This window comes from Euleptes europaea, chromosome 6 (assembly GCF_029931775.1).
Source record: "Euleptes europaea isolate rEulEur1 chromosome 6, rEulEur1.hap1, whole genome shotgun sequence".
Taxonomy (NCBI): domain Eukaryota; kingdom Metazoa; phylum Chordata; class Lepidosauria; order Squamata; family Sphaerodactylidae; genus Euleptes; species Euleptes europaea.
The window spans coordinates 95928039-95952549 of NC_079317.1; the positions used below are offsets into that span (position 1 = coordinate 95928039).

The following is a 24511-nucleotide window of genomic DNA, read 5'->3' on the forward strand; positions in this document are numbered from 1 at the left end:
GCTAGTCTCATTCTGCTTTTCCCACAACCAGATAAATACTGTGGACATAACTGTGTTTGTTATAAACGTGAATGACAACTCTCCTGTGTTCAAAGAAGCTAATATCACCGTCAGTATTAGTGAGGTAAACAACATTATTCGCATTTCACCCTAATTAAAGTTAATGGAGGGGGGTCATAATTATAAACTGATGGGACTGTAATCCTGGAAGGAAAAATTCATATGTGCAATAATAAAGATAACACAGTATCCGCGTCTTGGAAAAGGTCTTTTGCTGTTTTATCCAGGGAGTGATATATTTATTTTGTGGACCTGCTAAAACAATGTGCGCTAGGGAATCTACTTAATCCAGACAAAATGGGCATTGTCTGTTATCTGCTGTCAAGTAGACTGGTCAAATGCATGAGCGATGTGGCAACTTTTCTCTTTATAGTGTCAAGGAAAAATTAAATTTCATTTCCCCTTTTTTAAAGTGTGAAATGGAAGATGAATAGCCAATGGCTGTTAAATCTAGGGAAAGGTAAGGTAATAATAAAAATAAGCATTATAGTGCAATACTGAATGGAGTGTGACACCCTTCTAAACACTTTGACTTCAATTAACTTGAAACCATGTAACTCTGCTTAGGATTGTACCGTTAATTGTTTCCAAAGGCTGTCAAAAGGACAAATCTTCTGGGCCTATTTTAGAGTACCCCCATTTAGGGGCTCCTGGGACGTTGGGAAACACCTGCCATCCTCACATCTTGAAAAAAAATAAGTATAGACCAATGCAGGACTTCACTGTAGCTCCAGTTTTGCAGAACTCTCTAGGAAGGCTTGCCAAAATTCAACTTTTCGTGCTTTCAGTAAGAAAAAAGAAAGAGCATCCTTTCTATACCTTAATTATGATGAGTGATTTTACCTTAGAAGCTGAAATCCACATTACATTTACCATCCTTTTTTTTGCTAGTGTATTTGCATGTTGCTCTGCCTTGGCTCTTTTAAGACAGGTGACATATGGGTGGTTTTATTAAGTACATGTGGCAGAAAAATGACACCATTTTGTTTTTCAGGATACCAAAGTGAACACAACTGTTGTGCCCCAGGGGAATGTAACTGCTACTGATGCTGACTTAGACACAGTATTTTACAGCCTTACAGGAAGTCCACTGGTTAGTATCTAGTTTAATTGAGGCCTTGGGACCAGGCGGGGAGAGGGGATAGAAGTCCAACAGTACATTCCTGAAGGGGGGACACTACGGCGGCTGGTATGGTGCAGCTGAGAATTCAACTCAGAGGCTTCCTGGCCTCCATGGAGGGGGGGGGGAGCCTTTTTTCCAAAATAAAACCAGGGGGAAAGTCTCCCCCCCATAGGGGAAAGCATGCCTGCACCACATGAAAAAGTGGCATAAGAACATAAGAACATAAGAAAGGCCCTGCTGGATCAGACCAAGGGCCATCAAGTCCAGCAGTCTGTTCACACAGTGGCCAACCAGGTGCCTCTAGGAAGCCCACAAACAAGACGACTGCAGCAGCACCATCCTGCCTGCGTTCCTAATATAATAGGCATGCTCCTCTGATACTAGAGAGAATAGGTATGCAGCATGACTAGTATCCATTCTAACTAATAGCCATGAATACCCCTCTCCTCCATGAATATGTCCACTCCCCTCTTCAAGCCCTCCAAGCCGGTGGACTGCCACCATCCTGGGAGGCGTTCCCGGGGTGAATGAGGTTTGGAAGCTGCCTAACGGCAGCTCCCCCCTCCAAATGCCCCGGGAATGCCGGAATGCTGGCGTGAGTACTTGCGGCAGCAGGACACCGATGGGAGGCCAAGCCAGCATCCAAAGGCTGCTCTGCCATGGCAGTCCAGGGGGGCTGGCACAAGTGGCACTACGCTGGCATCTGCGCCAGTTTGCACACTGCAAGTGGCACAGACATAGGGTTGCCAACTTCCAGATACTAGCTGGAGATCTCCTGCTATTACAACTAATCTCCAGCTGATAGAAATCAGTTCCCCTGGAGAAAATGGCCATTGGCAATTGGACCCTATGGCATTGAAGTCCCTCCCCTCCCCAAACCCTGCCCGCCTCAGGCTCCGCCCCAAAAACTTCCTGCCGGTGGCAAAGGGGAACTTGGCAACCCTACACGGACGCCGGTGAAGGAGTCACACCGGCTCCTAAGAGCATTCCCCCCCTTCAGGAATGCACTGTAAATAAATCAATTGCTAAATCAAATGAAAGGATGCTGTAAAACGTTCTTCATACGGTTAGATCTCAGAAGCTAAGCAGGGTCGACCCTGGCTAGTATTTGGATGGAAGACCTCCAAAGAATACCAGGGTTGTGATGCGGAGGAAGGCAATAGCAAACCACCTCTGAATATCTCTTGCTTTGATAACCCCACCAGGGGTTGCCATAAGTCAAATGTGGCTTGACAGAAAGAAAAGAAAACAAGAACTGGCATCTTACAGCACATTCCTGACTTCTGAGGACGAAAATCCTCAGGAGGTCAGGAAGGGGCTGCGTCGTTGTTGGGACCTTCTACACCAGCATCCGGGCTACTTATGCCACCATAAGTGGCCCCAACCCCGGCAGGAAGGGCCGGGCGCTGGTCTCCAGGAGCACAGCAGTGCCACCCTGGGATGCCAAAGGGGCCTTCTGCATAAAGGCCACCAGCATAAAGGCCTGTGCCAGCGTCCCGGGGGCGTTCTGGCATCCCCGGGGTCGTCCCCGGGGAGTTCTGGGGGGTGGGGATGCCTGTAGGAAGCCTCCTGTCCCATTTTGCCCTGTAACACCGGCACTTTTTAGCAGGTGCAGCCTCGTTATTCTCTATGGGACGAAAAGCCCCATTTAAGCTTTTTAAAGCCTGCAAAAGGTTTTCAGCAGCCAGGAAACTGGTTTGGAGGTGGCGCGGCTGCACCTCCTCCATGCCGTCCCCTGCTGCCAGAGGCTCAGGAATGCACAGTAAACTGCCTTTTCCACTGATCACTTATTTGTGGGATGAGATGGTGGAATTAAGGCAGTCCCATCCTATCTTTCCTCCTCCAAACAGGTAGTGGTTGTCGTTTAGAGAGGACAGTGCCACCCCATGTTTGGAGAAGGGAGATCCTCATACACTGCAGTATCTGCACCAGGCCCACTCCAGGTGTGTCGAACTTATTTGTTATGAGGGCCAGATATGACATAATTGTCACTTCGTCGGGCCGGGCCATGCGTACCATAAAATTTAATGCCAGGTACCGGAGAGACAAATTTTTTCAAGACATAGGCAAAGCCAATTAGTGATATTATTTTTACTTTATTTTTTACCGGTAAAAAAAATGGTGGCAATAAAGGGAGCCAACAATGCAGATCCTGAATAATGCTGAATGTTTAGTGGGAATGCTTTAGGTGTAAAACAAACAATTAAGGCAGATTATTCTTTAGCTGGATCGTTAATAGGTATCATTATGCCCTCTCCCTATCATCAAAAATGAAAACTTTTCTGTTGACTAAAAATAAATAAATGAAGAGTTGAAACTGTATTCATCAGCACATACTGAGGAGCAAGAGGCAATGCAATTTTGTAAGCAGGTCAACCCCACAGAAATCTCAATAACCCAGTTGCCCCAGATTTTAATGACACAAGAGTAAATGATGTGCTTAACAGTGAATGGAATTTTATTTACTTCATTTATATCCTCCTTTCTCCCCAATGGGGAGCCCAAACGGCTTACATAATTCTCTCTTCCTTTTAGACCCCGTATCTATGATCTAGATTGCTATCCTCTCTCTCTCTTCTTGGTTCCCAGGAAGCAACAGACTATTTTAATATACAAGGAGTTAATAACCCAGCAATATACTTGCACAAGGCGCTGGACTATGAAAAAATAAACTTAATGCAGTTGACTTTATATGCCATGGTGAGTGAGCAAACCATTTTTATTTATGGACTGCTACATATGTATGTTTCACGATGCACCAGAATAACCCCCAGTGTGTTTTCAGACTTAACATGGACATCGGCAGCCTTGACAATGGCCAGACCCAGAGATCTGTTCTGGGTGCATGAGTTTTGATATATACCTGAAGTTCCCATTCTTGCAAGAGCTTGCCCATTCCTTCAGTGTAGGGACCTGATCTGCACCTCAGAGGAATGCACTTGCTGAGCTACACCTGCGCTGAAAGTGAATAGGGAAAGTTGTTGGTGAATGGCTATTTTAAGAATGTAAAAAGGCCCTGCTGGATCAGACCGAGGCTCATCAAGTCTAGAAATCTGTTCACACAGTGGCCAACCAAGTGCCTCTAGGAAGCCCACAAACAAGAAAACTCCAGCAGTACAATCCTGCTTGTGTTCCAAAGCACCTAATATAATAGGCATGCACCTCTGATACTACAGAGAATAGTTATGCATCATGACTAGTATTCATTTTGACTAGTAGCCATGGATAGCCCTCTCCTCCATTTTATTTATTTACTTACTTTATTTATATCCCACCTTTCCCCCCAGTGGGGACCTAGAGCATCTTACATTGTTCTCCTCTCCTCCATTTTATCCTCACAACAGCCCTGCGAGGTAGACTAGGCTGAGCATGTGTGACTGGCCCAAGGCCACCCAGCAAGCTTTCATTGCAGAGTAGGCATGTGAACCTTGGTTTGCCAGATCCTAGTCCGACACTTTAACCACTACACTACACTGGCTATGTTGTACATACAACACAAGATACTTAATCAGAGGCGCTGCCTTCAAATTACATCAGATGAAGTTCTATCCTGCTCATTTTGGCAAATGTACTGATAGGGGTTGTTCTAGTGTTGCAGTTATACCCTATTATTTATTGTACCAGATGGTCATGTTCTAGTTTTCTTTGTTCTCCATTTTTCTTTTATATAGGACGGGACTGCCGGTGCAGTAGGTGTTCACACAGCCACGGCAACGATAACCATACATGTCCTACAGGCTGACCTCAGACCTCCCTGGTTTCAGCCGTGCATTTTCATTGCAGACAGCAAAGTGTGTGTTAATCGTGGCTACACTGGCAAGGTCAACATCTCAGAGATGGTGGTACGTACTCAGGGTTCCTAGGCTGTGTTAACTCTACAGCAGAGTGCCTCCCTTGATTTTGGTTGGCGTCTGTTCTTTGGAGTTTGCCCTTTCTTGTTCCTAAACATTCTTGTGCTGCTCTTTGGCCATTTGCAGCATAGGGCTTCTTGTCAGTACTCACTTCTGTCTGCTGTGTCAAGCCCAGAATGAAATCGAGGATATCACTTCGAAGGAGCTGTGGACTGCACCAGCTATTCCTCCAAAAAGTAGCTATGGTGGGGCTGTGGCTCAGTGGTAGAGCATCTGCTTGGCATGCAGAAGGTCCCAGGATCAATCCCTGGCATCTCCAGTCAAAGGGACTAGGCAAGTAGGTGTTGTGGAAGACCTCTGCCTGAGACCCTGGAGAGCCGCTGCTGGTCTGAGTAGACAATACTGACTTTGATGGACCGAGGGTCTGATTCAGTATAAGGCAGCTTTATGGGTTCACGTGTGTTCTTGTGTTCAAAATGGACCCTTTTCCTGGCCCACTTCTGAGCCTCTAACGATATGATCCAACACAGGGCATTTTTTGAGGATGAGCAGAAGAAAAGTCAGCCGTTGACCGGAACATCCTGGTCAGCTCATATTACCCAAATTTTGTGGCAGCTGCACTGGCTACCAATGAGTTTCTGGATCCAGTGCGAGGTGTTGGTGTTAACTTCTAAAGCCCTTTTACAGCCTCGAATCCTCATGCCTACAAGACTGCCTTGCCTGTTACAATCCCCTATGTCCTCTTCACAGAGGCGGATCTACTGTGAAACTAATGAAATGTAAGATTCAGGGCCCCTAATCCCGGAGGGGCCCCCTGAAACAAATTTTTTTAATGAGTAAATTTCTCAACAAAATTGATGGAGTTTTTTAGTGATAGAATCACTTAAAAACCAATGGGTTGAAGTACTTAATATTGACTTCAGAATATGCTCTAATACCCATTTCATATAGCCTGAAAATGTCCCTGTAATTGGTCAAATTTCAAAATTTTCTCAGGGGCTTGCAGCACTTGAACCCCCAGCTGTAAGGGCCCACTGAGCTCGCCTGAATCTATTCACAGCCTTCATTTGGGCAGCTGGATCCTCAAATCCTTTGTTGGTGTACGGCTTAATAGTTCTGTAGTTTTATTTTGTCACTGTATGGCCCATTTTCAAGGACTCTACCCCAACACCCTGTTCTCCACCATTTCGGCCTCAAGGTCCTTGCAAGGGCAGCAAGGCCCTTTGAACCTTGTTGGACGTTGCCCTATTGTTGCTGGTTACGAAGGAGGCCCCATAACAGTTCAAGCTTCAGGGCCCCAAAAATGTAGGTCCGCCACTGCCTCTTCAGTCATCCTCTCGGAGCCTCATGCAGGTGCCTGGGCCTAGGATGGTTCAGTTAGCTGTTACCAGGGGAAGGGCTTTCTCAGTTATGGCCCCTACCCTGTGGAATGCACTCTCTGATGACACCCGTGCCCTGCGGGATGTGCTCAGTCTCTGCTGGGCTTGAAGGCTGAATTGTTCCGGTTGGCCTTCAGAGGTTAACCAGATGCTCTGGGCTGGTTTGATAGTGACATGGTGCTGAGTCATATATCTTAATATTTTATATGTAGCATTTGATTTTGTTGGTTTTTAACTTATTCATTATGATGTTGGTTAAGTGTTGTCAGTTGGGTGAGCGGTGACTGAAAAAAAATCTAATAAATAATAAATACAAAAATAAAAGTACACAAAGAGGAGGTGCTTTCTCCTTTAGCCCTTTGTCAAATCAAAACCATCCTCTTTAGCCTGCTCTTGGGCCATTTATTCATGGAAGGTTTTGCATTGGATTTGTCACTCTATAGATGCACATTTTCCCCATCTGAATTCTCAAAACTCTGCATGGCGGCTTATTGTTGAGTTTTGAGAATATGGATGGGGGGAAAGTGCATCTAAAGAGTGGCAAATCCAATGCAAAACCTTCCATGAATAAATGGCCTATTATGTGTAGAAAGAGAATGGCTCTCTGCATCTTTCAGGTATCTTTTCCTGTGTGGGTTAAAACGCAGCCTGGAGAGGGCAATTTTGGGCTGAAAAAATGACAGCGGGGAAAGGGTGAAGTCCAACCATCCATTTCCCACTCAGATGCAGCCTGACAGCTTAGGGTTTTGACAAATGGAGCAGGGGGCGGGGGGAATCATAGCATTCCACCTAATGTACAGTACGAGTCTCAATCCAGAAAAGAAAGAGTAAGGCCAGAGACATGAGTGTTTTCCTTCTACTTCATGACAAGCTGTAATTTCCTACAGAAAAGTGCAGCATCTCTTGTACTGTAAGGTGCTGTACAGCTGTGGATCAGTTAGCACCTCCACATAGACCAAGGAGTAGGGTTGCCAACCTCGAGGTACTAGCTGGAGATCTCCTGCTATTACAACTGATCTCCAGCCGATAGAGATCAGTTCACCTGGAGGAAAATGGCAGCTTTGGCAATTGGACTCTATGACCTTGAAGTCCTTCCCTTCCCCAAACCCTGCCCTCCTCAGGCTCCACCCTAAAAACCTCCCGCCGGTGGCGAAGGGGGACCTGGCAACCCTACCAAGGAGCCTCCATGTAACAGGCAGTCGGGAAAGTAAAAGATGCATTGGAGGAAAACCGGTGGGAGTGAGGCCAACAGGAAAGCAGAAGGAACTGATACGACCAATTTTAGGAGCCCTCCTCCATACTGGGGTGGTCTCAAGCCTAACTTCAGGCCAGAAGGGACTGGAAGTCCAACTGTGGCTGTTTCATTCTAGAAAGCGTCTTTGGGTGCTCTAAGGCTTTTCCCTATACAATATATTTCTTCTAAATAGAGATCAGTGATTAAAAGTGCTTTCATTCTACATGGCTCACATATTTATGACTCACGTTTGTGGTGTGGCGCCTGCTTCTGCTTTATGGACTTATTCACCGTGAGAAGAACCTGCAATTTTGTATTTTAAGTACATTGACTGCACTGAGGTTTACAGTGACATACAACATTTCAGGTTCTGCTCACCACTGGCAAACTCATTAAATGCCCTGTTTCCTGTGAGAAAAGTAGGGATAGATGGGTAGGGGACAGAGAAGCCAGTAGAAAAAAGTGACCACATGTACCATCTGCTGTGTCGTGGCCTTCAAAGGTGCCAGGATGAATTCAGCCACTTAATCTTCACCTGGTTGCGATCTCACCCTCAGCACCCTCATTTTACAAACCTAGCTAAATGTAAAAGATGTGAACGTACCCCTAACGCTGCAACCCTATGAACGCGTTCCTGGGAGTACGTCCTGTTGACTTTCTTCTGAGTAGGATTGCTCCCTAAATCATCTTGGTGCCTTGGTTTGGAAACAACTGAAAACTGTTTCCCTTGTTATTGCAGACAGAGCCCTTGATTCTGAATCCAGGACCTCTCTATGCTGTAGATGGGGACGTAAGTTTGAATGAAAAAGTAGAATATCGCATAGTTGATGGTAAGTAAGAGTTCTCCCCCCCAGAAATAATTTTTAGCTACTGACATTTTCAAGCTTCTATATCAATGTAATCAAGTCACAGAGTTTTAGTTTTAAAAATGCTTCAGTTATATTCCTATATATTCTAAGCAGAGATTTCCATTGTAATGTTCAGTTATGGGTTTTTGTCTGTTCAAACTGATCCAAGCTTAGGCACTACCACATACAGAACAGGTAAAGGTGGCGACTCTCTCTCTCTCTCTCTCTCTCTCTCTCTCTCTCTCACACACACACACACACACACACACAAACACACATAGAGGGATGCTGATCCTAATGGCACAGGTTGGTTTATTTTCCCATAGTTCCTTTCATTCTTTTTGCTCATACTAATTTTATTAGCCATTATCAAAACCACACAGTATTAAAAACTGCTGTTCAAAGCTGGAAAAGATATGAAATAGCAAATGTGTTATAAACTCTGAGGCCATTTATGCATGGTCAATTTTGATGCTCACTCAAAGCTCTTTTTTAAATTGCGACTTTAAAAATGCCTATTCACGGTCCAGACGCAAAAGGAGAAATTCCAACCCCCCCACTCGCCTTCTCCTTCGTTCCTGTTTGCATAGCCATTAGCATGTGCATAGCTAATGCTCCGCTGTTATTTTGCATGGTTCCTTGAGGGGATTCTTCCCAGCAAACACAAAAGGTTGCATTAAATGGGCTCTTAAGTAAAGCAAAGCAGGTATGCGGCAGCTTCGCTGTCACTTCTGGAATGAGGTTCAGCGTGAAATTTTTTTAAAAAATATGTGGGGCAATTCAGCCTGGAACGCTCTGCTAATTACCCTGCATAAATGGCCTGAGTTTCAAGTACTTTAGGACTGAACCATATTGATGCAAGGAAAATCAAGGTTGGATCTCCCAATGTTGCTTTTTATTTTCAAGTAGCTGCAGGACTGTGACAGTAGTGCTGTGTGTGTGTGTGTGTGTGCGCGCGCGTGCGCGTGCGCGTGTGCATGTGCGTGTGTGTGTGTGGCAGAGAGATGCCTTTTCCCCAAATTGTTTTGTTTTGGAAGTGGAATTTCTTTTGTCCAAAATTCGTGGTTTTTTTTTAGATATAGTCATTCATCCACCTTTTTTCTCTTTCAAAAGAAGAATTCAGCCCATATAACAGTCCCTCTCCTCCTCAAACCCCGCCCACCCCAGACTACACTCCCAAATTCTCCAGGAATTTCCCAGTCCGGAGCTGGCAACCCTAACAGTGCAGTACCTCCATGCTACTTTTTGTTGTGGTCATCACAAATGCTAAGAGGTCACTTTCTCATTTTCTTTAGGAAACGACAATGACACATTCTCTGTAAACAGAGACACTGGGAACATAACAATGAACAAGCCTGCAAATACTCTAAGAACGTTTATGTTGTACATCATGGTAAGTTTTCTGATAATTTCAGTATCCAGCAGCTCAACTCGAGTCTGGAATAAATGTTTGCACAGGAGGGAGGTGGTGCAAAATGACATGCATCCATAGCCTATAGACACAGGGTCCTAACGCACTCAGTATATACTACGTTTTAAAAAACGTGTTATCCAGGTTAGATCGCACCTCAGACCTCCCATTCGGCTTGGAAATGCTTTGGAAGCTCCAGACATCTGTTTTTTCCCCAAAACGCCTATACCTCGATGTATTTCATTATGTCGTTTCAAAACCGGCAATCCAAGGGGTGCGTTCAGTTACATACGCTGTTCAGTTCTCCTCTCCTCTTTTTGCAACACCCAATGAAAAGCCTTTCTCCTCCCATCCCACCTTCCCCCTCCCCTCCCATTTGCATCCACCAATCACTATTGTTACTTAATCCCCCCCCCCCCATAAGTGCTTGTGGTCTTACAAAGGAACACGGGAACGCTGGAACATTAGATCAACCATTTGTGTTTGTGCAGGGTCCCAATCAAACATTTCCCTCATATGGAATGTCCTTGAAGTGGATTTTTTAAACGGTTCGTGGGCTTGAGGGGGAAGGAATGCAGAGGAGGGCAAGGGCTGGAAAAGTAGTGAAATTGCTGCGAGCGGCAGATGGGGGAGGGGGAAGCAGCAGGAGGAGGAAGGGAGAGAGCGCGCGTGCACTCACTCACACACACACACACACACACACAAGTCAGGGCTCTCCTGCCGGCACAAAGTTTCTTCTTGCCTGTTCCTCCCTTTCTCCCGCTGCCGGGGTGCCTCCCTGCTCTCAATTTTTTTTAAAAAAATGTGCTCGTCCCAACGAAAAAATGCAAAATAGTTGGACCAACGCCCGAGAAGATGGCAGCTCTGTGATTAGGAACGGCAAGGAACGGCTCATTTTGGTTTTTTTTTTTTGGGGGGGTAATGCCTGCATAGGTTGTGATTAGGGTTTCCCTGCCGTGCAAATGAGGCAATTCTTACTGGCGTACAGCGCTCCTTCGGATCAATTATATTGTGCATGCGTGAAAAAAAAGGGGAAGGGAGACGGGGAAGCATCAGCGACGTAGACATGACGCAGTGCTCCCCCACGCTCCTCCTTGCGATATGACGATATGCCGTCTTGGGAGCAGTCTTAACATGCACGGTGTGATCGGAAATGAAGAATACGCATCCAAAACACACCGAGCACGATGATAATATGCTGTAAATTGTTGGTGCGATAAGCCTCACAGAATAAGGAGAGCCGACACCTCAGCTGGGAGATAAAATGGGCCAACTTTATTCAATGATTTATTTACATTGATCAAAGGGGACCCGTGACCAGGCCCGGTGCTACCGTTAGGCGAACCAGGCGGTTGCCTAGGGCGCAGACCTCAGAGGGGTGCAGAACTGACCTGAGGGGCACCGTTTTAAACAGATTAGTTTGTTGGGGAAAAATGCAACTGACAATTTATATTTTTTATTTTAAGATAAGTGCCACAACAGTGCTATGGGATATAATTAATTATAATGTCTTATAAAAAGTTTTGTTCTTTCATTTTTTCTATAAGACATCAAGTTTTTGAAAATTGGTTAGCAATGGGGGGGGGCACAAGAAGTTAGCCTTGCCTAGGGCACAAAAATGACTGGCACCGGCCCTGCCTGTGACACCCGCAGGCCAAACCTCATTCCAAACCCATTTGTAGTGAGAGTGGTTAGTGGGATGCAGAGGAGTCAGGCCTCCTCTTGTTTGCGCTTCCCTGAATTTATGGGCGAGGCCACCCTGGCTACCAGCCTTGAGCCGTCACATACTTACTGTTCAGGCTCTGCCTTGCCAAGCCTTCATGATGCTTGAGGGAGGTGTGCCTCTTCCTGTCCCCCCAGTTGCAAGGTCTATGGGTAGAGGATAATGGCACCACTGAAGGGCTTCCTGTCCCAGATCCGTGAACGCACAGAGGCACCAGGCGTGGTCTGAGGGTTAACCCTTCACCATCCAAACGATGCCCCAGGGTGCTCACCTAAGCCGTACTGTGTACCATTCAAGCAACTTGACCCCCCCCCCCGCCGCTACCGTCAATATGGAATACTAATGCTTAGGTATTACAAAACTGGTAGATTTCCTGTAACCATCTTCAGAGTGTGTAGGCAAAACCCCATCTAGCCTAGTACCAATCTGCCAGAGGGGGAAAAAAATTCCTAGTCAGCCCCCAAATGGGTGCCCAGCTTGCGCCCACTCTGAAATAAAGGGAGGGAGGGTGGGAGTCTCTCTCGCAGTGCCGGATTTATGTATAAGCTAAACAAGCTATAGCTTAGGGCCCACTCTCTTGGGGCCCCCCAAAAAAATTAAAGGAAAAAAACCTGGATGTACATTTCCAAAATATAAGATAAAAACCAAATAAAATAAAACCTACATACAGCAACAGTATTTTGTGTTGTGTAGGCTCCTATGATGTAAGTAATGGGCCCCGCCTGCTAGCCTGCTCCCTAAAATATCACTGGTTTGCTCATTTCTATATATAGGGTGCCTACATTCTGCATGGACTGGTTGCATGGCAACATGTAGCACGCAGCTGCAGACTGCAGTGCAGCACAGTTGAATGTAGGTCAAGCTGTTGTACCTGTTATCTAATATTAAAGAGTGCTTGTAGACTGTCTCGGAGGAACATCAGGAGACATGGTCTTGCAGAAATAACCACGTACCATGAATCGAACCACGTACCATGAATCGTACCATGATAACCAGTACCATGAATCGAACCCAGTAACTGATGGGTAACCAATGGAGTGACTGCAGAGTGGGTGTAATATGCATACTCTGCCTAGCTTCTTTTAGTAATTCAGCTGCAGCATTCTATACCAACTGAAGTTTTCAAGTTGTCCTCAAAGGCAGCCCCATGCAGAGTGCATTAGAATAGCCTAGTCTCAAGGTCACTATACCATGGATCCAGATCTGCCAAGTATTAAAGGGTGCTAAAGGCTGACGAATTCTATAAGGTTCTTAAGCATCTACTAAAAAGAATCTCAGCACTTTCCTTCCACAGAGCAGTTCATTCTGTGAGAAGAATGACTGTATTTGTGCCTCTCACTTTCTCTTTCTCCAGGCTTCCCAAGCCAATAATCCATTCAGATTTTCCCAAACTACAGTGGAAATCAACGTTGTGCGTAGAAATGATCACGAGCCCTACTTCGAGAAGACCACATACTTAGGAACGGTGTCTGTGGAGCTACCTCCTTTCAGCCTGGTCATGGATGCTGGAATACCTTCAAGGCCCCTGCGGATCTTTGCTGCTGACGAAGACTTTCCTGATGTAAGGAATTAAAGACATGTCAGATATCACAGAGAAGGAGCCGTTATTAAATAATAATGATCATGAATGGAGAATCCTTCCTTTTAGAGGGTTGGAGTGATCTTTGGATCCCTTCTGACTGACCTGATTCTAAGTTCATATCTGTATTTATACAAATCTGCAAAATCTGATTGCAGACAGACATGGAATGAATAGAGTCAGCACAGATTTGGGTTGTTGAGTCGAATACTGCTTTATTAAATACAAAAAAGAAAGAAAGAAAGAAAAAAGAACCTGCAACTAGCAGCAACTAATAATACAACTCAAATATTTATTTATTTATGTATTTATTTATATTTTTGACTTATACTCCCTCCCCACCCAAGCAGGGCTCAGCGCAGATGCCCTAAACAGGAGGCAGAGGAGGCAGGACCCCTCCATGTAAGCATCCCAAAACATCTGGACAAGTCCCCCTGGCTCCTAGCCTCTTTCTCGCCAAGCAAGCACTAATGTATGCTTGAGGAGAGCCTGACAGATTCTTTCTCCCTATCTATGAGGACTTTGGGTCCTGGACCCTGTCCTCATTTTACCGACCTCGGAAGGATGGAAGGCTGAGTCAACCTTGAACCAGCTACCCTTGGACCCAAGGGTATGCCCTGTCCTAGTTATTGCAGCCGCCTTAACCCTGAGATCCTGGTCCGGGGAACATCCCCTTCACCTTTAAATGAATGCCTCAAGGTGGCCACCAAAATTACTGTTTTTAGTCAGACTATTTAACCCACATTGCAACTACCAGCTGTAACCAAGAAAATCTATCAACATCACTGACCCGCTAGAGTCCTAACAAGTCATTCCTCTGACCTACAGAGTGAAGTAGGTGAAATAAAAACCCTGAATCAAAGGCAATCAGATTCAAGAGGTTTAAAAAAATCCTTCTCAGTTGCAAAAGACAACCAGCTTCAGCCCACTGTACAAGATAGAGGGTGGGTGGGTGCCATAGCTGGAAGTGGGGCAATGCCCCCTTTTAAAGCTGCTTCCAGCCCCCTTCTAGTTTTGGCCCAGTTGGCCACATAAGGGCTCTTTCCTCTGAGAACTGCTTGCAAAACCCTCCCCCACTCCCATCCCCAGAGGGGAAGGGCAGAAGAAACATATGTATCTGACCCAAACACTCTATAGTGCATCTGCCCCTTATCTACTTGCATTGTCCAAAGGCACTTAGATCTATCACCCTGTTGCAGGTGCAAGAGAAATCCAGAGAAAACGTTTAATGGAAAGCTCCCTTTATGTCAGGGGTGGGGAACCTTTTTTCCGCCAAGGGCCATTTGGATATTTATAACATCATTCGCGGGCCATTCAAGACTATCAACTTAAAAATTAGCCAACCAAGCCCCAAGCAGACAGCTGCCCCAGATGACCCCCCCGCGCACGGGCAAGCAGGCAGGCATCCAATCAGTGGCATACTCGCCCACCTGGAGGCACAGGATGGTCTGTTCCACCAGCCGGGCACCCACCCCCGTCCTAGCAGCTCGATAGCTAATGACTCTTCTGCAAGGGGGGAAAACTTTCCTTTTCTCAGCAAAACAAACTCACATCCGCCTTGAATAGAGGCTATTCCTGTCCGCGGGAGGGGGCGGATGACCCATGAAGGGCCAGACCAAATGATTTTGCGGGCCTTAAACGGCCCCTTGGCCTGACGTTCCCCACCCTTGCTTTATGTACTGAAATACTTCTGTAACCTTTTTCTATCAAAAATATTTCCATGGACTACCCTGAAGTTTTCTTTTTAGAAATGTTTGTTTTAAAGTGATGTTATTAGGGATTAGGAGCCCCGTGGCACAGAGTGCTAAACTGCAGTACTGCAGTCCAAGCTCTGCTCACGGCCTGAGTTTGATCCCGACGGATGTTGGTTTCAGGTAGCCGGCTCAAGGTTGACTCAGCCTTCCATTCTTCCGAGGTCGGTAAAATGAGGACCCAGCTTGCTGGGGGTAAAGGGAAGATGACTGGGGAAGGCACTGGCAAACCACCCTGTAAACAAAGTATGCCTAGTAAACGTCAGGAGGTGACGTCACCCCATGGGTCAGGAATGACCCGGTGCTTGCACAGGGGATCTTTACCTTTTTATTAGGGATTGCCAGATGAAGGGAAAGACTGGTGTGGTACTATTAACAGCCATTCCAGAATGAGGATTGAAAAGAGAGAAACAGACAAACACCCTGCAACCCAGTTATGTTACTGACAGAACAATAAAGACAGTGATATGGTCCCAGTCCCAACTGGGATCCCACACACTGGTCCAAATGACATAGGAAGGACCTCCATACATGGAACTCCCAGCATCTCAGCTGGTTTATCAGGCTGAAAGGAAAAGTTTGAAAGCCTTGACAATAATGGACAGTTCATACAAGCAGTCAAGCCCACGCCTAGGATGTTGGCACAACAAGACAAGAGTGTAGAGAGAGCAACAGAGCTGACTTGTGAACGTAATTCACTTGATGAATGCCTAATGTAGATTTATGTTCACCATTTTTAGAACGTCAATCCTGATATCACATACCAAATCCAAAACAGCACAAATTTCACTGTTGTTCAAGATGGATTCCTCCTGACTACCGAGGTTCTGAACTCAGCCTCCACCGTAACACTTTTGGTAAGTCCTCTGTCTCCAAATTATGATTGCTATATTAGTCCATGAGTTGGAAGCGACTTGACAGCACTGAACATACGTACAATACCTGGCGCTACAAGGCCCATTGACATTAGCATTTCCTATTGTTGGTCATGGTCCTCATGGATAATTAAAGCAGATCATAGATAACAGGTGGGGGAAATCACAAGTGGTTATTAACATTCTGCTCAAGAGCGCAACCAAATAAAACCGCCACCAACTATTCAGAGTACCAATATACCTAGATGTCAGTGGAAGGAGTATTAGTGCTGACAACTCTTCTTAGGGGGCATTTCATCCCCTCCCTCCATCTTTAAAAAAGTTTTCAGTTTTTTGTGCAAACCTGGAGAGTTCCCCAAATTTATAGAAAGATCTATTTTCTCTGTACATATCCCAGTTCACAGATTTATGTTGAGAATTAGGCATTTTGATGAAGTGGGTTATAGAGCTCCTGAAGTTGGAGGAGGTTTCCATAGCTTGGAAAAGGTTTTAAACTTGGCTGAGTGGAATGGCAGGATATATGCCAATAGTATTGGCAGATTTTGCTATATTTGTCCCAGGAAGTTAGAGCATGCAAGATAATTAAGGTGATATGTCTTTTTTTTTTCCGTGCAACTTCTGGTGGCTCAGAAGTATGTATGCTGACAGAGGTATCAGACATGATAAACCTTTTATGCAGGGACATTTCCCCGCGGACACCCCCGCCGACCGCTCCAGGGCTTCCTTTTGATTATGCATGCCTTTTCTGCCCATCAGAGGTCGCCTCGCTCTCCCCGTGCATTTTGCCCACATTTTCCAGATTCTGGCTAAAACAGCATCTGGAAAACACAGGCAAAATGCGTGGGGCGCGTGAGGCGACCTCTGATGGGCGGAAAAGGCATGCATAATCAAAAGGAAGCCCTGGAGCGGTCGGCAGGGATGACCGTGGGGAAACGTCCCTGCATAAAAGGCCAAAGATTTCTGTGTAATCCCAAAGCTGAACTTCTCCAATAGCAATCAAACAGGACACAATAAGCCAGCATCTGTTTTGCATTCTTTACCCAAAAAAACCCAATTGTGACATTGCTCAACATCGACACAAATGAGAAGATATTTAATTAAGACAATTCCTTTTCAACAAAATAAAACCGAGGTCCTATGCAGGTGTTCTAATTGTGTCAGTGTAATCATGATTGTGATCCACCATCTTCATCTGCCCATCCCTGTTCAGGTTTTACAAGGGTATGGATGCTTTCAGAATAGAGTAGTGCAACATTGAATGCACTAATTACATGCATAGACCCCGTTATATATAGGCCCAAACTGTAATAACACAAAGACTAATGCACGGCCACTTTCTATATCAAAGGGATGTCACTGTTTGGTGTGAAACCACCCTGCCCCCGTATAATTAGTTATGTTTATATAGGGCTAAGCAAGTAATCCATTGTCTTTTTTAAATGGGCTTACAGACTCAGTGGATTTATGTAAGGGTTTAACATCCACTTTTATATATCTGTAGGCTGTTGCCATTGATAAGACAACTCTGGAAGAGGCAAAAACACGGATCATTATAGATGTCACACCTTTGGCAAGTATGTTGGAAATGCCTTAGTGGCTTACATAGCTCACATGAAATCATGGGTCATAGACACAGCTGAAACAAATGTAGAGCTCAGTCCTATGTATGTTTGCTAAGCAAGTCCTGTTATCTTCAGTGGAGCTTGATGGGTTTTTTGGGGGGAGGGGTTGCTGTCAAGTCACAGCTGAGTTATGGTGACCCCACAGGGTTTTCTAGGAAAGAGACGTTCGGAGGTGGTTTGCTATTGCCTGTCTCCCCGTCATGACCCTGGTAATCCTTGGAGGTCTCTCATCCAAATTACTAGCCAGGGTCAGGGCAGAGAGTGTGTGACCAGCCCAAGGTCACCCAGCAAGCTTCCATGGTGCGAGTGGGGATTTGAACCTGGGTTTCCCAATCCCAAGGTTACTTCCACTCTAGCTGGGTTGTCTGGAGTTGCCACAATCCAGTTACACAGTTATTATTGAGAATCAAGATGGTGTTGCTAGCCACACCATCCCAGCCCCGTGTTTCTTATGTTGCCCTTCCATCTTTTTTCATGGTGATATTTTTGGTCTTGAATGAAATGGCCATGCTAGCCAGTCCAGTTGTGTTTGTAAAATGCCGTCATGTTGCAGTTGACTTATGGCAACCCCAGCAAGGGGTTTTCAAGGCAAGGGAGAAACAGAGGTGGTTTTCCATTGCCTTCTCTGCAGAGTCTTCCTTGGAGGTATCCCTTCCAATTACTGACCGTGCTTAGCTTCCAAAATCTGACGAGATCGGACTAGACCAGTGGTCGGCAAACTGCGGCTCCTGAGCCGCATGCGGCTCTTTGGCCCCTTGAATGCGGCTCTCCCCGGGGCCCGGGCGGCCGCTGTTCCTGGCCCAGCCCAACCGCCGGCGGGATCCCGCCAGCCGGCCAGGAAGCCGGCTCCCCGGCTCCCCACCCCCCCGTCCGTCGGCTCAGAAGCTCCTCCGCATCCAGCCGGGCAGAGGAGGAAGGAGCCAGCAGGTGAGTGGGAGGCGGCGCCCCCCTCCCCTGGCCTCCCCTCCTCTCTCTTGGCAACTGGCAAGAGCCCCACCCTGATGGAAGGGGAAAAGACAAAGAGCAGCTAAGACTATCCCAGATGAATTGGTGAAAGAAAGAATGGACAGGAAAGGCACACTAAAAAAAAGAAGAAGAAAAAAGACAGGGGGATGGGAAAGGAAAGAAAAATGGAGCAAAGAGGGGAAATGGAGACTGGATGGAGTCAAGAAAGAAGGAAAAACAGAAAAGTTGCAAGGGGGAAGGAAGGAGGGATAGGAGAGAGAACGGCAGATGGAAGAGATAGAACCAGGATAATGAGCAAGCTGGGGGGGTGGTGATGGGGAGGGAAGGAGGGGAAATGGACATAGGTTGTGGAGGATGATCAGATCAGAGCCAGCGTGGTGTAGTGGTTAAGAACGGTGGTTTGGAGCTGTGGAGTCTGATCTGAAGAGCCAGGTTTGATTCCCCACTCCTCCACATGAGGGGCGGAGGCTAATCTAGCGAACTGGATTTGTTTCCCTGCTCCTACACACAAAGCCAGCTGGGTGACCTTGGGCAAGTCACACTCTCTCAGCCGCACCTATCTCACAGGGTGTCTGTTGTGGGGAGGGGAAAGGAAGGTGATTGTAAGCCGGTTTGATTCTCCTTTAAGTGGCAGAGCAAGTCGGCATATAAAAACCAGCTCTTCTTCTTCTTCAGATGGAGGGATGAGGTTCCCGTTGTGATTATAATTATATCATTATATCAAAATCTCAGTGTGGCCAAATCTGGAGATTAAGTATCTGGAGATACTTAAATCTGGAGATTGGAGCCATAAACAGACAAGACAGATCTTGCAGGGGGAGGGGGCAGGGATATTTCAAGGCCTGTTTTGACTTTTGAGAGGGGACTCATCAGGGCCAGGCTTAGCAGCAACCATGGGCAACTTGATACTTCACGAGTTCCATGACTCATCCAAGACTGGCTTCCCCATCCTGTTCAGCAGCAGGAACCACATTAAAGCCAGGATGATTCAGGGTTAGCGTTTCAGACTAATGTCAGGGTGACCCGAGTTCAAATCCCCACTCTCCCACGATGGGTATCAAGGTTTAGCCTCTCTCTGAACTTATGTAGGTTTCACCATAGAGAGATTATTATGACATTATCTGCTTTTCCTTCACCCTTCATGCATTTAATAGAGACAAAAAATGTGATTTCTAGGAGTTAAATTATGAGAGTTAACATTATAGCTAGCAAGGTGGCTAAGCCAATGCCTGATGTGTTTCCAGGTACAACCACTGTTCCCACCACAACTACCACCACCACATCTGCCCCAAACAGCCAAGAGACAAGGACCACTATTTCAAATCCCTCAGGTCCATCATTAACAACGGGTATAAATAACACTCTATCTACATTTCCTTCTGGATCCTCAACAATACTTCCTGCAAGTACAACAAGTAATGCTGGTCTCACAGGAAGTACTGGGTCAAATACAGCATCTGGACCCATCATTCCTCCTTTCGCAACTACAATAAATTCTCCCATCATTACAGCGAACACTTCACAGTCTCAGACCACCAAATCTCCCACGACAGGGATCAGCCAAGCAAGCAGAACTAGTAATGTTGGTCTCACAGCATCTGGATCCATCACCCCACCTTTGGTAACTACCGTGATGTCTCCGATCATTACAGTGAACACTTCACAGTCTCCGACCACTAGTTCTCCTGTAACAAGAACAAGCCAAGCAACAATTCATCCTCTTCCGACAACTACTCGAACCACAACTGCTTCTCAGGCTGGATCTACAAAGTCTCCCACAGCTGCAACAGATGTGGTTTCACTGTCAACTGCTAGAATAACTTCACAGTCTGAAAACACCACGTCTTCAACAACAACCACCACCACCACCAGCAGGACTACTCAATCCACTGCTCATTCTTCATCAGCAGTAAAAACTCCCCAGTCCACAAGTCTGACATCTACATCTACCACAACACATGTCACCGCAGCAACCACTGCCTCAGCAACATCAGGCTCTGAGTCCTCTCCAGAAAAAACAGGTAGACATGCATTTTATCGATTATCAAAGTTATCTCTCTCGTTTTAATGTTTTTCAATGGTTCCCTTCCAAAACTTTGTCTTCAGGTATGATTAACTCTTGTTTAGCTGCAAGAGGATCCTAGACAAATCCCCATGAAAATACATACACCTTACCTTTAGAGAGGTCTGAAATTTTAGTGGTTAGTGTAGATGTGAATCCCCCAAAGTGGTTGTATAGCTGAGACCAAGTTGGTCTCCTGTTGCTCAGAGAGGAGCCAAGTCCAGGGGCAGAGAGGTTAGGATGAACTGCAGGTCTGGCAGGTACGCAAGCAGGAAGAAAAATGAAAACCCAAACTGTTCCTTATTTTTAACCTCCTCTGGTGGCAACTCTGTTTGCTGCACTGGGGTAAGGTTTATTTTTCCCTTCAGCTGGGCAAACAATACTACTAGGGTTGCCAGGTCCCTCTTCGCTACCAGCAGGAGATTTTGGGGGCAGAGCCTGAGCAGGGCGGGGTTTGGGGAGGTTAGGGACTTCAATGTCATAGAGTCCAATTGCCAAAGCGGCCATTTTTCTCCAGGTGATCTGATCTCTATCGGCTGGAGATCAGTTGTATTAGCAGGAGATCTCCTGCTATTACCTGGCAGTTGTAGGAAAACGACAGCACATAGGCTCATTACAAATGAAATAAACTACCATTTTTAAAGTTTAAATTCTTATTCTTATCACTATAATATTTACAACAACATCCAAACATTACACTCACAGGTGTTTCAAAAGTATTCAACAATCATTAACATAGAACGAAGCGAAAAGGGACCGAAGTACTTGCAATTCCCCATACACTGGTGAAGAATAGTAAAGCTGTGGCAGGGAGCAGATGTTTCTTCAATAACACCTGTGAGTGTAATGTTTGAACGTTGTTGTAAATATTGTAAATATTATAGTGATAAGAATAAGAATTTAAACTTTAAACATTGTAGTATATTTCATTTTTAGTGAGACTATGTGCTGTCGTTTTCCTACATAGTCTTGATACAGCACTGGGTGTTATATTTGTTTGGTTACTACCTGGCAGTTGGCAACCCTAACTACTACAGAAAGCACGATCTAGAGTGAGAAAACAACGGCATAATGTGTAGTTAAAACCCACAGGTCAGCAGTTGGGGCCAGCCAGAGAAAAGGCTGCATGATTCCAAGACGGGGGAACGTCAGGATCCTGGCAGCCATGCACCCCCAGTGAGGCTGGATGGCTAACCAGAGCTGAATGATCAGCACTTCTGTCCTTGCATCAACATCTAAGTCAGGTCCATTGATGTGGGATGCATAATAAAATGCATACTAAATGAGGTTTTTGTTTCCTTGCAGATGAAAATTGTGAAAAAACGAACATTATTCTTGGTGCCACTTTGGGGAGTTTATTAGCAATTTCATTGGTCCTGCTCGGACTGACCTGCCTGTATTACAAAAGATTAATGAACCAGAGAGGTGGAGCAGATGGCGACCAAGTAAGTGGGCCTTTGCCATTCATTTATATTGGGGAAGAACAAAGAAGTATAAAGAGAGGTTTTTTTCCCCCTTGCACAGATCATAGGTGTAGTACTTGAAAAGAGTTTTTAGTGCTATTTCCCATCTGTGATGTTGTGGTGCTGGCAAAACAGCATTGATGCACACCATTTCCAAAACCATCCTACAGTTGTACGTCTTACACTATTAAACTACAGCAAGTACAAATGCCCCCCACCACCCCCGGTATGTGCAGAGTTTTGTTTCAGCCTGAACTCCCACCCCAAACCCATATCCTGACCCATCCACAGGCCAAACATATAGAAACTGCCACCACCAGGACTTCAGAGCATCTACTTAATCCTCTTATAAAAAGATTAAAAAGGACCCCAATATTATCTGGGTTTACTCTAATAACATGACCAGAGCATGATGTGAGTAGATAAGTGAGAAATCCCAAAAAGCACAGAGGAAAGCAGAATTTACACAGCATCAACAGGTAAAAAGTTAAAAAAAAACTTTCTGAAAATAGCAAAGGCACTCAAAAATAATAAAATGCAGCCTTCTTATATTGAACAGTGCCAGAACTTAAAAGCCAATCAAAGCAGAAATCTTCCTTTCCTTGTTCAAACAGTTGTTCATTATACTCTGTTGATGCAGGCTGCACCCCAAATCTCCAGAAATTTCCCAATCTAGAGTTGGCAACCCTACTTCAACTCTACTGCCCCCCCAAATTCCCAATAGACCCTCATCCCAAACACATCAGTTACAAGGCCCACGAAACAGCCCAAATGATAAAACAAAATTAAGAGCCTTTAAGAGAAGTGAACTGTCAAACAATAAGTGTTTACCTAAAAAGCTCAAAAGTACATGGCACCCCTAGAAATCTTCTCTGTACACACTAAGAAACATTAGTAGCCAACATTCTCATTGTACGGAGGGAACACTCTGTCCTTACCTTTATAGGAACCTTGAAGGGATAACCCATTTGGGGTGACCCGCTGTCACCAGCAGGACCAATGGTCACAGAGCATTCACTCAGTGGGAGTTGGGGACATCTCATCCCGCCTAATGCACAGTGCCTGGCTCCAGTGCCCTCAGCAGCAAGGGGAATGGCTCAAGTAGCATGATGGAATATGGATGCAGAGCTCCTGCTAGTATTCTCTCTCTCTCTCTCTCTCTCTCTCTGAGATCGATGGTACTTACTGAGGGAAATAAGCACCTTCCAGAAATAGCTATGTTTGTAGTTATTTTGAAAATTTGGGGAGGGGGGAGCAGAAGCATCAAGCCATCCTATCAGGCACAGATGAAACTCTTCTGCATCTCAGTCCAATCCTCAGTCTTTGCCATTCAGTAGGACAAAAAATGCTGTTTACCCTGACCAAAAAAGGCACCTTCTTTGCACGCTACCATCTCATTGCCTGTTGATCAAACGTCTATCAACAGACAATGAGACGGGAGCATGCAAAGAAGGTGTTGATGCTTCAGGAGGCAACTCTTGAGAAAGTAACCTATAATTTCCCCATGCGGGGTATTTTCATAAGACAACAGTGCCATGTTAAATCTGAGAAGAAAAGTTACCACGCAGTAGTTTTTCTGCCTCAGAAATGCTGTGTGTATAGGCTGAACATGCTACTGAACTTGTTACTGGAACCAGGCCAAATCATTTGGTATGGGACTACTTTTCTTATTTGTATCCTTCCAGTTGTGAGAATGTTTGTCCTTCTTTTGCAGCTCTCATCGGGCTCCACCAATCACTCCTTCCAAGATGACGATATGCCTGATTCAGGTGAAAATGATGATACATCATTAGCAAGAGATGAGTCTGAGAGCGATGATCCAAGGGTGCCGTTGGGTACCCCACCTCCCTCGAAGAAGGCTATGGAAAGCAGCCAGGCACCATCAACTTCTTCAAGGATAGAGGAAGGTGACGAAGGGGAGGGCAGCAATGACAGTGAAAAGGAAGTCAAATCCATTCTCACTAAAGACAGGAGGGTGGAGGATGACGGATATAAGGCGGTGTGGTTTAAAGAAGACACTGACCTGGATGCTAAGGATGACGTTGTGATGATTGAAGCTGATAGTGATATAGATCAGAATGACGATGGTGGTGACGATAGAGATGATGAATATGAGGGTGATGACAGAGACTACGGCAGAGGTAGCAGCGATATAGCCTTCGTTCCAGAAGTCCTCTCAGGAGATGTTCCTGATGACCATTTTTTTTAACACTGTTTGCTAAATTGTGGTCTTCCAGACTATTAATGAGCAATATTATTTAGGAAGAAACATGTGTCTTCTTTTCCTAGTAATGTGTCATGCTTTCCCTAGCATCTTTAGTGTTTGATATATTTTATTTTACGGAATCGTTATAATCACTGGGACCAGGAAAAATCATATATACAGTGCCCGGGGCTGTCTCAAGACATTTTTGTGCCTCAGGCAGAAAATTTAAATACCACATTCCCACACGACAGGAAGTGCCTTGTATAAGAAGGTGTTTTATCACAGGTGTTTTCAGTTACCCTTGCTGCTTTTAAACAATGGTTGCTCTTCCTCTTGAACTAGTCCTGTTAGTACATTT

At 45.5% G+C, this 24511-nt stretch overlaps 1 protein-coding gene across 1 annotated transcript in view; it reads left to right on the top strand.

The window, feature by feature from the left end:
* CDHR5 (cadherin related family member 5) overlaps window positions 1-24156 on the top strand; it is a 46969-nt gene extending 22813 nt beyond the window's left edge. The window contains exons 7-18 of the mRNA XM_056851967.1: window positions 32-124; window positions 1055-1153; window positions 3773-3883; window positions 4855-5029; window positions 8391-8477; window positions 9791-9888; window positions 12984-13190; window positions 15700-15816; window positions 17336-17408; window positions 19667-20443; window positions 21790-21929; window positions 23662-24156. Coding sequence (XP_056707945.1) covers window positions 32-124; window positions 1055-1153; window positions 3773-3883; window positions 4855-5029; window positions 8391-8477; window positions 9791-9888; window positions 12984-13190; window positions 15700-15816; window positions 17336-17408; window positions 19667-20443; window positions 21790-21929; window positions 23662-24156 — 2472 coding nt within the window. The remainder of the gene's footprint in view (window positions 1-31; window positions 125-1054; window positions 1154-3772; window positions 3884-4854; window positions 5030-8390; window positions 8478-9790; window positions 9889-12983; window positions 13191-15699; window positions 15817-17335; window positions 17409-19666; window positions 20444-21789; window positions 21930-23661) is intronic.
* Window positions 24157-24511: the final 355 nt, after the last annotated feature.